This window comes from Neopelma chrysocephalum, unplaced genomic scaffold (assembly GCF_003984885.1).
Source record: "Neopelma chrysocephalum unplaced genomic scaffold, ASM398488v2 Primary Assembly neopelma1_101, whole genome shotgun sequence".
NCBI classification, from domain to species: Eukaryota; Metazoa; Chordata; class Aves; order Passeriformes; family Pipridae; genus Neopelma; species Neopelma chrysocephalum.
In genome coordinates this window covers 636,605-651,640 of record NW_020897764.1, presented here as the reverse complement: position 1 = coordinate 651,640, position 15,036 = coordinate 636,605, and the positions used below count along the sequence as shown (strand labels likewise).

At 48.6% G+C, this 15,036-nt stretch overlaps 1 protein-coding gene across 1 annotated transcript in view; it reads right to left on the bottom strand.

Moving 5' to 3' along the window:
* Window positions 1–6,093: 6,093 nt before the first annotated feature.
* WNT3A (Wnt family member 3A) overlaps window positions 6,094–15,036 on the bottom strand; it is an 87,702-nt gene continuing 78,759 nt past the window's right edge. The window contains exons 3-4 of the mRNA XM_027695552.1: window positions 9,765–10,030; window positions 6,094–6,621 (exon numbers count right to left, since the gene is read on the bottom strand). Of these exons, the coding sequence (XP_027551353.1) occupies window positions 6,142–6,621; window positions 9,765–10,030 (746 nt within the window). The 3' untranslated portion in view covers window positions 6,094–6,141. The remainder of the gene's footprint in view (window positions 6,622–9,764; window positions 10,031–15,036) is intronic.

The following is a 15,036-nucleotide window of genomic DNA, read 5'->3' as shown; positions in this document are numbered from 1 at the left end:
GTCCTAGATGCTAAATTTAGGCAAATGGAGCCCATAATTTGGCTTGTATGGGAGTTTAAGCACTCAGCTCACATGTAGATTCCTGCCTTTAAGCATCACACTTTGTATTCCAAATCCCACTCCAGGTACCACTGCCTGGGAATTAACTCCTGGCCTCTTGTTTGTGCTTGAGAAAATCAAATCTCCTCCTCCAAGGTGGAGATGCACCAAAGACACCCCTGGGAACTGCAGCAAAGTGGGAGCAGAATGACTCACCCAAGGCTGTGAAGACACTGGAAGTGTCAGGAATGGGGATTAAACTTCCCTTTTTTCTCAGAATGGAGCCTCATTTCCCATAAAACTGATGGGATCTGCACCCCACAGATGTTAACAGAGGCCTGAGTCAGGGAGGTGATGAACTTCTGATCAGTAACGTCTGTTGGAGCACATAAGAGAGGGCAGGAAACATGAGGATGGAAGGGAGGAAATATGAATAAAACAATTCAGCCACACCCCACCACTGCTGCCCAGTGAGAGAGGGGAAATCTAGAAAAGGATTCTCCCCTAATAAGAAGTCCCTACTAAAACAGCCAGGATTTAGCTTGGAAGGGAGGTAGGAAAGAGGAGACATACAGGTATAAAGAAGAGAGGAGATCTTATCCTGCCCAGCCCACCTTCTCTCCCATCATCTAAGGCTCTTTCTGAAGCTTCTCATCCCAACCCCAACAGCTGCTCAGGCACAGGAAGGACAGATCTGAGCAAACACCCCACTCACTCACTCACTCCACCACTGACAGCACTGGAGCAGGTCTCTGGAAGAGCCAGGAGCTGTTTTCCTATGGACACCCTATTTAACCAGCTGCAATGGCCAATATTTGAGCTGCAGGGCAGTTTGATTTGATGCCTTTTCACGGCCCTGCTTCATCTTCCCAAAGCAATGTCATTAAAGCAGCAAGGGAAGGCTGGAGTGATTCCCACAGTGCAGATCCTAGGACTGATTTCTCAGCTCCTGGCTCCTGCACTGTGCTCAGACTGTAACCCTGAATATCCCCAAGAACATCAAGCTCAGGACTTTCAGCACTGAAGCCAATTTTTGAAGCTGAGAAAAGAGCAACCCCCAAAGCTCAGAGTGTTTCTCTTGTAGATGAACTGAAGGGTGGGGGCACGACAAGCACGTGACCTCACATGACAAATGTGACATAACCCATGGACAAATCTGTGGCAAAATATCTGAATGCACTGAAAACACCAAAAATACCTTGGATTGAGAGGCAGAAGAAATTGCTTTCTGAGGTTTGCTAATACAGAAATCCTGCAATGCTCAGCTAAGAAGGCATCACTTCTCTCTGCAGGGCTGATGTGGTCGGTGCTGACTCAGGGGTTTCTGGGCCACATGGCATTTTGTGGTGTGGTTGTCACTGCAATCCCCTCCAAAAATTAATTCCTGACTGCTTTAGTTCTGTATGTGAAGCCCCTTATGAGGATTGGGAACAATTCTGGAGGCTTCAAAATGCTTTGGAGGAGACCATCGGTGCTGGGCACGACCCCGAGCCAAGAGAGGCACATCAGGGGTCAAGGAACAGAAAATGTCATGCATTTCCCTCCCCATATTTCCATTTTCTCTGAGAAAGAGAAGCCCCCAAATTCTAAAACTAAACCAAACCAAGAAAATGAACAAAAAAAAAAAACCCAAACAACTCCTAAACTTTTCATTTCTTTCACAGAAAGAAAAGAGATGAGGCCAATTTCACCCCTCGCAGGTCACTCCGCTGTCTTTAAAAGAGGTTGGATGTGGAACTGATGGGGCCTGTCCAACCCATCTGTCCAGCTAAAGGAAAGGTTGGATAGCAGCACGTAAGAGCATGGAATTATGATCCATTTTTACTTTTTGTTTTTTTACATCTGGGTTGCTCGGTTGGATGATATTGTCTCCCTTTTCCCCGGTGCTGCCACACACACCCCTGATCCAAAACCATCTCTGCCTGAGGACAAACCTCCTCAGAAGTGGAGAGCGAAGGGAAGGACACCACGGATCATGGATGTGGAGTGGCCAGCTCCAATTAGTGGGAAATAAATGATCTTTTCCTTTTGGCTGGAGCATTACCCAGCTCGACTGGAGGGGGGGGGAAGATGTGGTAGAAAACCATTTCCAGGGAAGTGCACAATCCAGCTGCCCACACGGACACCTCAGGTCATTCTGGACACCCAGCTGCCCAGATGTAAGACTTGTGTGAGTCCTGTGTCATTGAAACAACGTCTGGATCCCGACAGGATATTGTAGGGCAGCTAAAATGTCACCAGATTCTTATATTAGTGAGTGAAATCCTAAGTCCCCTCCATAGGGAAGGCCCTGCTGTTCCCACAGAAGGGGAGAACCTGAGGCAGGAGGAGGCTCTGGGCTGTATTTAGACCATCTCCTAAATAACCCTTGATGATATGTAGGGAGGGATGGCACTTCACTCATCATTGTCTCAATCTTTCACCCCAATACAGTGGAAACCCTGACTGGAGACATCTGGTGCAGGCAGTGGAGCGGGATCTTAGTTTTCCAAGGACGCTCCCTGAATTCATGTGGATCAGGGAGCGATGGCCCAAGGCCCTTCTCCAAAGCCATGAGGTCAGAAGCAGTGCGTGTACCTCAGACCCCTCACAGGCTCCCTTCCCTCCTCATGGATGGGCAGAGCTGGAGCCAGCACCAGAACCCTTGGATGCACCTGGAGTGATTTAACAGAGTTCACACAGGAATTTTTCACTGACTTTAGTAGCAGCTGCTCAACCCCTCACGTTGTATCATCACAGTGGATGATTAATTACATAACAAACCCAAAAAATTATGCAGAGGTTTCATTGAAAACCCCTTGAATGGGGTGGAAGTCCCCAGCCACTGAGCTGTTTCCAGCTCTGAGTGAAGGAGCACAACTTCCAGCCCATCTCCGCTGACGATCAGGCTGCAGCTTCACCTCCTTGACTCACGGTGGACTTTGCATCATCAGTCTGTGCCCATCCAAGAGCTCATCACCTACTCTGAGCTCACCAGCTGAAGTCAGAGGAAAGACAGAGGTACACCCAGTGGGCAGTTTACCAAACACAGCCCAGGTACCACCCCAGGTGTGGTGAATCACCTGCTGGACTCGTTTGGTCCTTGCTGTTGGTCCCCATAGAAAACCAGATAAATAGCTTAGACCAGGTGAAACAAATTCCACCGTCGCAGTCAAAATCTTTTTGTTCACCTTAAGGAGCAAATGCTCAGCAAATGCCTAATTCCAGTTTTTCCTCCCCAAAGAGCTTCACCTGCTGATGATGTCGGGCTTGTTCTTGGGTGCAAAAGCAGAAGTGGTGGATGTGAGCAGGCTGTGGATGGGCTGGGGCAGAGTCCAGCTCCCACACGTGGAAGCCAAATCCTTCAACCCATTTCTTCACTGGAGTGGTGTAAAAGAAGGACTTTGAAACCACTTTGCTCAAAAATCTTAGGTAAAAGAAGTTGTGGGTGTGACCCCGCTGAAGTCAATGGATTGAAGGGACCTTGACCTGCAATATTTTGCATTTTTGCTGTCAGGTCACCATTTATTGACAGAAGCACCTGGTAGGACGTGTCTAACATCTCTTGTGGCTGCTTCCACTGCATCACATTAAGTAAATCAGATGTATCTTCCCTTATCCCATCTCCTCCAATTCATCAATGTCTTCCACCCCACACGTGGGTTTTCTTCAGTGTTTGCTTTCTTGTCAGCTCGTGTTTGAACGTTGGTTATTGTGGCAACCTCCCCCTGCAGTGGCTTCCTTCTCTGTTTTCCATAATGATTAGGTTTTCCTTTTCCCCAAGACTGCATTACAAAAATCAGTCGTGTGTCCATCAGTTGGTCCATCTCCCTCTCATTTTTCAGGGATCTGTTGCTTTCTCCCAGTTGGTGTGTGGCCATCCACTGGATGCAATGTTTACATGAACACAGAGATTGGTTTCATCCCCATATTTCCCTTTGCCCCTGTTGATCTCCTCCTCTCTCCTCCTCTCCCTTCTGCTTCTCTGCTCTCATTTCATTGCAGCTTGTTTTTTGTGTGTGTTTTTTTTTTTAATTGAAAAGCACTGCCAGAAGTGCCTCCATCCATAAGCAAATCTTGGTTGTGCCCTCGGGCACAGCCCTGAGACAAATGGGTGATGCACAAACTGCACCAGCCCAGGAGTAGTCCCAGGAGACGCTGTGACTCAGAGTCAGCCCTTGGAGGCATCATTTCCTCCTGTTTTCCCTCTGATGGGATTAAGATCTGTTTGTTCCCTTCTTCTTCTGCATACTCCCTGCTTTGGTTCCCGGGAATGAGCTGACATGCAGGGAGGGAAGAGCACTCTGACTTCTCCAGGCAGACATCCAGGTGTGAACCAGCCATGAGGAGACTCTGGGAGTTGGCTCGTGCCTTGTTTCCCTTCCTGTACTGAAGAGTAAACACCAATCCATTGTAGTTTTCCCAGGATAGGAACCCAAAAGCATGGATAAAGCAAAGAGGACATAGGACAAGTGCATCTGAGGCTAAAGAGGCTGTGACTCCATGCCTGCTTCACCACTCCTTTGTGTCAGTACTGACCACTCAAGTAGGGTGACAGTGCTGTAAATCCCAAGGTGATGGGGCTGAGTTCATGCCTGATACCCACTGAAGGAAGTCCTGATGCCCATGGAGGAGGTGAGACCTGCTTGTGTAAACTGGTGATCCTGATCTGGAATCAGAAGTAGAGCAGCATGGAAGGATGTGGAGTCAGATGGGCCAGCACTGCAAAAGCTGGGATTTGGCTCCGTGTCCAAACTTACCAAACTCTGGGCTGGTTCAGAGTCTGGGTTTTGTCCATTTTAAGCTGTGCCACTTTTATAGGTGGGAATGGCTGTAGAAATCAAGTGTGGAACAAGATTTGGCTTGAGTGTGAGACTGTTCCAGCTCGTGGGCTGTGGTGGGGAGGGTGGGTTGGTTCACCATCATGTAAATTAATGGGTGACATCGGTCCTTCAGAGTCATGTTGATGACAGACTTCTGGTCTAAAGCTGTTCCTAAGTGCCTGGGGGGAGCCTGAATGCTGTGCAGAGGGTGGATATACTAAGTGCACTTCCCACTGTTGGTGACAGGATTCTCTAACGAGGTGGGAAGGGTGAACACTTTCCCTTTCCTCCTCTGGGAACAAGCTGGGATGCTGAGGAGATGGATGTCCCACACCAAACCCCAGGAGACTCACTCTGCACTGTGTGTTTCCAAGGAAGACCCATTGGCTGATTGAGCCACGGCTGGAGCAACATCCCCATTTTGGGGACTGTCTCCTTCTCAACACACACTCCCCAAGTCCTCTTCACTTCACATGTCAGGCACTGAACTTTTCCATACTGTGCACATCACCTGTGTGCCAACAGGGCACTGGCAGGAAGCCACCAGCAGTTGTCTCTCTTTCTCTCCCTCTTCTTCTCCCTCTTTCCCCTTTCTCCAGATGTCACTGAATCCTATGTCAAATCTGGCAGGAGCTACTAAGCTAAAAAGTCCACACAAAGGGCCTGCCCACTCTATTATATACTTGTAGACTTCTCTGGTTCCAGGGTAAAAGCAAAGAAGTCATGTTCTTTTTTAAAAAAAAATAAAAAATTAATTTATCTGCTTTTATTTCTTTTGCTGCTGTTGCTCATATTACACACAGAGCCTGGCCACTTGGGTATGGAGATGGACCTCTTGGAAAGCTCAGTGGTGCAATCCATCACAGCTTCTTGCCTGGCTGAGGGAAAAGGAGATGCTTAGGAAGATGCAAGTCTTTCAAAGGACACTTTAATCACACGAGTCACTTCAGGTGGGTGAGAGCAAAGCAAATCCATGCTTTTGCTCGTGCTCTTCTTCCCAGCTCTGTGCTGTTGGTTGAAAAGCCGCTCTCCCACTGGAGGCGTCGTTGGGGCACAACTTGTGTGGCTGCCAGATGTACCTCAGGATAGGCCAGAAGTCCTTAGACCTATTCTATCCAACCAGTTTTAGCCTTGGTGGTTTGTTTTTTTTTTTTTGCCTTTTTTTTTCTTTTTCCAGTTTTTATTTCTTTTAACATCAAAAAAAAAAGTCAACTTCTCTCACGTCCGCAACCTCGGAGGAAGCAGGCTCAAATCCATTCCTCCGCCCGGAGCCCAGCGAAGGGTCCTTTTTTCCCTGCTTTTATTTGCACGTGTGGACGTCGTAGACTCGTATGCACTCCTGGCACCGGACGTAGCAGCACCAGTGGAAGATACAGTGACACTTCTCCTTGCGTTTCTCAGTCCTCGTGTTGTGGCCGCGGCCGCAGCACAGCAGGTCGCAGCCGTCGATCCCGTGGGAAGTGACGTTGCAGATCCTGTCCCGGGTGCCGAAGGAGCCCGTCTCGGGGTTGGGCTCGCAAAAGTTCGGTGAGTTCTCGTAGTAGACCAGGTCCTTCTCGGTGGGAGCCTTGAAGAAGTTGTACTTGGGCCGCAGGGTCTCGACCCAGCCGCGGGATTCCCGGTGTTTCTCCACCACCATCTCCGAGGCGCTGTCGTACTTGTCCTTGAGGTAGTCCCCAATGACCCTGAAGTCTGGCTGGGACCACCAGCAGGTCTTCACTTCGCAGCTGCCCGAGAGGCCGTGGCACTTGCACTTGAGGTGCATGAGTTCAATGATGGACTGGAAAAGGGGAGAAAGGCAAAGGAGAAGGAAAGGCGTTAACCTGTGATCAAAAACGCTTATGGCACCCTGATACTTAGCCATGATTTTCTAAAGAATTATGAATTATTTTATATATTCCTCTTTCACATATTCATATTTCATATATTCGTATTTCACATATTCATATTTCATATATTTGTATTTCATATATTTGCACACTTGCGAACAAAAATCACCTCATCCCCCAGTCAATGCCCTGCTCTGACTCTGGGCCTAAGGAAAATAAAGCTTCTGCAACTTTATTGTTTTCAGTGGCTACTTCTGATTCCCACCTCGAATTTAAGCATCTACCAAGAGCTTCCACCAGGGGATGAAGGGATTTCTGAGCGTATTAACTTCTGTCTTATCAATGTTCACGTGGGAATACTGCAGTGCTGTCACCCAAGAATTCAGGCACACCCTGGCAGAGAAGTGAAGTACGCACAAAACTACTCAAACAGTGTCTTCATAAATAAAATATGCAGCTATTCCATGGGAAATTAGGGAAATGTGAAATTTCCCAACTATCTGGAACAGAATTCCATGTTTTACTTAGAACAGAATCCTACTTTTTACGTATGTTTTATGTTTACTTAAGCAAACAAGGTTCTAGCCTTGCTGTGGCTACATCCAAAAACCAAAACATCGCTTATTGCTATATTTAAGCCAGGCTTATGATTTTTCTGAAACCATTTCAGCAGGAAAAAAAAAATAGGAGCCCAACTTCTGATTTTGAAAGGCTCAAAACTTCAACACAAAACACTGTCCTGGAGCAAACACGAAGGTGATTATTGATCCCAGAAGTTTACTATTTGTTTTTATTCCTCTTATGAAATTAGCTTTAACATTTCCAGAGGTGTTGCCCTCCAGGATTCCGAGGTGGGAGACGACCTTATGCAACAGGCTTGATAATCTGCATTTTCAGACTGATCAGCAAATTTCTGGGTACGTGAACAGACTCGTGCCAGGCTGAGGCCAAGAGATTTGCCATGAATCAGCACCTTGGTGCTCACCAGGTGCTTTCCTGGGTTATTTACGGAGTATCACCCGCCACATAAAGGTTGTAATTAGTGATGAGAGGGAACCACAACATGTTTGGTTCGTATAATCACGCTGAACTTAATCAAAACTGCTGGCGGAGGGGCAGGGCTGGAGTTCCTATGGGAACTGGGATGAAACATTGCCTATGGCTCGGGTTTAGCTGGAAACACTTGGGCATGGAGGCCTGGAAGAGCTACTCCATGAGTGCTGGCATGGTGAGAACGGAAAAGTGCTTTATAAGCCAGTAGGATTTTAGATCCTTTGACACCTGCAAAATGTCCTAAAATAACTCGGTGTCAAAGAACAGGATTTACAGTGAAAAGGCCTCTGCAGGTCTGTCATCAACAGGGATGTTTGCTCAAAGCTCATTTTTTCCAAGGATTCTCACTTCAAAGCAAATCCCTTCTTCCCACTCTATACATCTTCTCCACAGTCCTCTTTGTCCCATTATCTATCCCAGAAACTTCCACCAACCATGCACAATATCTGGGGTTACCTGGGATAATTTAGGTCAGAGCTGGGGGAAACCACATCATTGCTTGTGGTTGTCTACATCGGAGACAGTTTTGGTTTCTGGTGGTATTTCATTTCCAAAAGCTGTATTCCAAGAGCTCTGCTGGGGTGTGAGGTGGGATAACTCCCCTGGGATTTGATGGTGCCCACCAGAGGAGCTCACACCAAAGTCCTACTCTGCCTGAGAACAGTTGTTTACTTGCACAGCAGAGCTGTGGTGGCTTTGCTCTAATGTCCTCCCAGACATGTGCCAGACCTTCTGCTGAGGGAACAAGACCATATTAATCTGTTCTTTGATATCTCAGAGAAACTGCATCCTGGTCTCCATCAGCAAGAACTTCGTGCTTCAGTTTCACAAATTGTTTCCCACAAAATACATTCTTCTGGAATTTATGGGTTATTCTGGAGATGAAAAAAACTATATCCTCTTACTGGGATTATTCCACCCAGGGAAAAGATTCCCTGTGTATGAGGCAGACACTCTGATGGGGGAAAGATTTTGTGCTTTCTTTTCCCTGACACATTTTTTTTTCCTGACACGTTTTTTTCCCTTGGTTGTTTGAAGTAAAACCAGCTTTAGGGCATGGTCTAAGTTTGATCAAGAGGTACCAGAGTCATACCGCCTCTGATTTTCTTCAAATATTTCCCAGGAAATAGAACAGTGTTGAGAAGAGGGGTGGTGGGAAATGGTCTCCTGTTCTTCTCCTCCCTCAAGCCTACAAAGCAGAGAGATGATCCCATGGGAATGGACAATTGCACTCAAACTAGGATTCAGTTGTCTGAACACGTTCATTTAATGCCTTTTTTGAGTGTCAAAGGTACTGGACCAGATGATCTCCAGTGGTTCCTTCCAACCCCAGCCCTTCTGTGATTCTGTGATTCTGTGATTAGCCCCAGGATGGCAGAACTGCAGGAGACACACTGTCTTTCCAAGGATGTGTTGGATACTTCAGGATATCTCAGCTTATACTAAAATGCATTTTCTTAAGCAGCTGAATCCCCCCTTGAGCCCTGGCCCATCTCAACTTCAGATGTCCTACAGCCAATGGATGGCAGCAGGCCCAGTTAGGGCATTATAATTGAATTATTTATTCTAATCATGGAATCACAGAATGGCTTGGGTTGGAAGGGACCTTAAAAACCACTCAGTTCCAACCCCTCTGCCATGGGCAGGGACACCTTCCATTAGACCAGGTTGCTCAAAGCCTTGGACACTTCCAGGGATGGGACGTCCACCACTTGATGATGCCCTCACCAAGCTGGGATGAAATCCCACCCTAGACCTGTCCAGATCCATCCTCTATAAAAGACCTCTGGACAACTGACTCCAAGGCAGACATTTACATCTGAGTGGGTGAATTTAGCTGGAGCTTTCACAGATCACTTCCATCGATCACCTCCCTGACAAGAACTATTACAGGACAGGTATTATCTTTCTGAGGTGTAAATCTGCCCAGATTTAGGTTTGGTCATTCCCCCTCCAATCCCCTCCCACAGTTCACCGAGGCAGGTAAAGAAAACACTGACAGGAGGACGGAGAAAGGAGAAAAAAAAACAAAAGTCCTTACGGTCCTTCCGGCCTCGTTGTTGTGCCTGTTCATGGCCGAGCGAGCGTCGGGCCTGTTCTCCCGGGCGTCCGCGAACTCCCGGGACACCATGCTCCCGAATTCCACGTCCTCGCTGCAGCCCCCCCACTTCCAGCCTTCCCCGGGGGAGCCCTTGTGGCGGGTGTCACAGCCACAGATGGTGGCGGAGCCCTCGGCGCAGGACCTGGTCACGGCGAAAGCCACTCCGGCCGAGGCGATGGCGTGGACGAAGGCCGATTCCCTGGTGGCTGTGGGAGAGAGAAAGCAGGGGATTGAGGGACCACACGTGGGTTTGATCGGTCCTGCGAATGTCTCCTCTCTCCGGGGCGTGGCAGGAGGCCAGGAAACTCTCCTCTTCCCTGTGGTCTGGCTTGGACCTGCTCCAAAGACGTTTTCTTTTACTAGGAAACAAGCTCCTGTGCAGGGCAGGACCGGGCTTGACTCAAGGCTGCTGAGGTCAGCCAAGAAGCTCTGACTCGGGTCATCCCAAGGTCTTTGGAGAGGGTCATGGCACAGTAAAAAGCTGGGCAAAACTGGGTTTCAGGGGGCACGTGGAATATTCCACATGGTGCTTTGCAGTCAGGGTACCACACGGCCGTACCCTGAGCTGTGGGCTTGGCTTTGGATGCACAGAGTTTGGGGGTGTTCCCACAACATGGAAAACGCAGGTCTGCACTTAACAACAGCCTCCACCCTTAGTGGTGGGACCAGCACCGGGTTAAAGCACCTCCTCTTCCTCGGCTGGGAGAGCTGCTGATGGCTGGAAGGGAGGAAAACCCCAGGATGGACAGATAGTTCCTCACTCCTCACTGTGTAAACTAAACATTGTCCTCACCTTCCATCCTTTCCCTGGGGTGTGTACTCACTCAGTGACAGTGTTCAGTGTATGGCATCTTGCACCTGCCCAAAGTTTTCCTCACTTGCCTAATTAAGGGGACTGGAAAGGAGCTTTCCTTTTCTGCCCATTGCCTCAGGCTGGTGGGAGGGATCAGCCAAAGGATGTCGTGGCTAAAGACTGAGGAGTTTTAGTCTTTGTGAAGACCTTCCATCACAGCCTTTCATCCCAGGTGGAGCTGGGTGGGGAAGGGGAGCTCAGCATTGGCCTGGCTTTCCTGGATGCCAGTGCTTTTTCTGCACTTTGCCCAAACTAAAAACAAATGTTTCAAACTGCTTTGCAAATTGGGAATATACCAAAATATCAGGTTTTATCCCCCTTCTCCTCCCCCACCTTCAGTTTTGGTTTCTTCACTCACAAGAAATGACCCTGGAGTCCAACACCATGCCTCAGAAATCACCCCTGCTTTTTGGTTTCGGTAAAATGGTATTTTTGCCATAAACAGGGCTATTCTCAAGTCCTTGAGGGAATTCAAAGCAGACACAACAGTTCTGATAACTGGCCTCCTTTAACCTCTTACAGCATTCCCCACAGGAGCTCACCTCGTGCCTGTAGACCAGTTATCCAAGAAATCATTGTTGTTTCTGACACCTTTCAGATGATTCTGCTACAACAGTGTTGAAATATGAACAGATCCCAAAGGCACGAGGTCACATTTTCAGCTGAAGCATCTTCACCAACTTCTACTGAGCTCTGCATCAGCTGACTACTCAAAACAACCCAAACCTTCTCTGCACCATATTTTGCTGATCTGAGCTTTCCCTGGGCATTTTGGCTTAATCTTTACCCTCCAGATGCTCCCAGGCTTTACTAATGCAAAGAGTTTAATACACCAAGCCAAAAAAAAGTCAACATGTTTTTGGGGAGCAATCAAGACTGCAAAACAGTCCTGGCTGGATTGTAAGGCTTAAGCAAGAACTTAAGCTTTGCTTTGGGAAGACTACCAAATACAACAACATGCAAATGAAATAACGTGCATGAACTTACAAGCTGAAGGTATGAGCAATGTCCTGGAACATGTTTGTCTATGCACACGGGGAGGTTAATAAGTCACCAAGGGCTAGAGCTCAAAAAAAAAAAAAAAGGAAAATGTAGAAACCCTCAGGTCCCCAGTGTGATTTTGAAAAGCCCTTGTTCAGCATCTGTCCAGCCTGGAGGATCCCAGTATCCTGCAAGTGATGACCGTGCAGTTCATGACTGAAAACTCAGCTTGGAGCATGAAGAGATGAGTCCGGTTTTGACAGGACTTGGGATTTCATACCTTGCCTAAGTCCAGGTGGGATTCAGAACCCAAATTTTGGGGGTGGAGAGCTTCACATGATCACTCCAAGGACACTTGACCTGCCTTGGGGTCCTTGAAAAACAAAGGCTTCTCATAGAAGCCACTCAGACAAGCTGATGGTTTAAATGTCATTATGGTCTGGAAGGGTATCCATAGTGCCAGGCCAGAAAAGGGCTGACACACCTTCCACCTCCTCCCATTGTGGCCTAACTGATCTTGAAACCTTGTCAAATAATCACAGAATGGTTGGGTTGGAAGGTCCCTTAAAGATCATCTTGTTCTGATGCTCGCAAGTCTTTGCTCAGGGCTGCTCTCAACCCATCCTCCACCCAGCCTGTATTTGTGATCCTGGGGATTGGCCTGACCCAGGTGCAGGACCTTGTTGAACCTCATGAGGTTCAAACAGCCCCACCCCTCCAGCCTGTCCAGGTCCCTCTGGATGGCATCCCTTCCTTCCAGCACGTCAGATGCACCACTCAGCTTGGTGTCATCAGCAGACTTGCTGAGGGTGCCTCCATCCCACTGTCCATGTCCCTGACAAACACCAGGCCCAAAACCAACCCCTGAGAAACACCACTTGTCACTGGCATCCATTTGGAAATCTCTTTGAGTGCAACCATCTGTCCAATTCCTCATCCACCAAGTGGTCCATCCATCAAACCCAGTTATCTCCAGTTTAGAAACAAAGATGTTGTGCTTCTACCTGACACCTGTAGTGGCTAAAGCACCTTGCTTGGGTAGGTTACCTCTCATCTCTTGGGTGTCACCCCTTCCTCTTCTCAGGAGAGACCTGATCCAGGCCTTTGGCTTATTGGGAAGGTGCTGTAGGTGCTGAACTGATGTTTGCAAATGCCATGGGGACCACCTGTGCCTTGAAAAGAAGGTGTTTACAGCCATGGTGTTTGTGCAGAAAACCTTCTCCTGCATCAGTATGGGAGGGGTGGCTTTGGCTTGGGAGTTTGCAGGTCTTGGATCTGATTTTGGATTCACCATGATCTGAATTAGCTCAGCAGAGACATTGAGGGACTGGAGCTTGTCCAGAGAAGGACAACTGAGTGGCTGTGGGAGCTGGGGATGTTTAACCTGGAGAAAAGGTGGCTCAGGGAGGACCTCATTGCTCCCTACAACTACCTGAAAGGAGGCTGGATCCAGGTGGGAGTTGATCTCTTCTCCCAAGTATCAAGGGACAGGATAAAAGGAAATTGCCTCAAGTTGTACCAGGGGAGGTTTAGGTTGGATATTAGGAAAAATCTTCACTGGAAAGGTTGTCAGGCATCAGAACAGGCTGCCCAGGGCAGTAGTGGAGCCACCACCATCCCTGCAAGGCTTTAAAACACACGTAGATGTGGCACCTGGGGACACGGTTTACTGGTAAATGTAGCAGTGCTGGGTTAATGTTTAGACTTGATGACCTTAGTGGTCTTTTCCAACCTTAAGGATTCTACGATTCTGTACAGGTGAAGAGCTCACCAAACCTCAGGAGGCTTCAGGCCACATAGCCTGAAGAATTTCTGCATTTGCCAGGAGTTGGTCACGGCTGAACAAGCAGCTCCAGGAACACCGATTTGGCTGTGGACACCGAGCCCTAAATCTCAGGTCCATTACCTAAACTCGCCACCGGTTTTAGCCCTTAACCAAAAAGGTGAGGGCATTGAGGGGATACTGATAGGATTTGCCTTGAGAAGCACCAATTATCCCGAGCTCTTCTCTTCCCAGAAAGAGCCCGGTGCTTTTTACAGCCTCGTATACGATGTAATCACTCCCCAGCTTTTGAAATGCAGCCACCCCTGGGGTGGAGCGCAGCCACCACTTAACAGCGCACAACAGGAAGCAAAGAGGTTGTATCTGATCGTAACTACCTGGGGAATGTGGGCAGGCAGGGCAAAAGGAGCCGAGATCTGGCCCCGGGGGCAGCGAGGTGAGGAGTTTGTCTCTTGAGAAAGTCGCAGCCCAGATGCCTTAATGACTCCTGCGGAATTAGGGCACTGGGTTTACGTCTCCTGCCCCTAAAGTTAAGGCACCGGGTTCAGCCTTGACGCAGATGGAGCGGTGCCACGGGTGAATCACGTCCTGCCACCTCCCGAGTTATGGCACTGTCCTGCCGTCACGAAGCAAGACCCGACCCCGCCGAGCTCTTCGGAGCTCCCCGGGTTGTAGCCGGGGGCGGTGTGGCTGCAGGAATGGAGCAGGAGTGGATAGAGATGGAGATAAGCCGAGGGAAAGCATGCACTTGTAATGGAAATGAGGGGTTATTAAGGTGCCATATAAAAATGCGAGAGATTTAGCGAAGATAGCAGGAAAGCGCCGCCGCGCATTTGTCGGGTCGCCTCATTCCTCTCTGGGTGGTTCTGGTAGCAGGAGACACTCAGCTCGTTAGGGCTTGAAGGGAGCTTCTGGAAAGTCATCTGGTTAATAGGGGCTAATATCTCATGGGGATGTTGACTTAAAGAGCGTTTTAACCGCTTGGTTTTCAGCGCAGCACAAGGTCACCGAAGCTCTGGCTTCAGCTTGTTTAATTCCTGCCTGCTCCTGAGTTTCCCTGCAGGGCCTGGAGACTTGGGTGGCTGGTGCTTCCTGCTCTGGACCCTTTTTGGAGGGATTGAATATCAGTGGGAAAGGTGCTGAGATTTACAGAGGGCCTTTAGGGACGCTTTGTAGTTGCAAAGGTCTCCAATTCACTGGTCACTTCTGAAAACTGGTTCCCGAGGAGCCCAGTCTGTGAATCTGAGATCCTGAATGTCCCCTGAATATCCTGTGCAGAACATCTCTGACCACCACATCTCAGCAGCAAAAAAACACCTTGAGGTGCAGAAACACCCAGCTGAGCAGTGGCAATGGGATAATTCAGGGGCCTGAGCATGAGGTGACCTGAGATTTGCTTTGCTGCTCTCACAGGGCTGTTTTATGTGACTTTGGGCAAATCCTGTAGTCAGTCTGTGCTTCTGCTTCCTTATCTGTACACCTGAGGACAGTCCTGCTTATCTCCTTGGGTGCCTGCAATGCTAAATTCACTGAAGTCTTCAGAATTGCAGGCAGAAGGTGTTGGAGACAAGCAGAGGGTCATCAGGTTGTGGGTG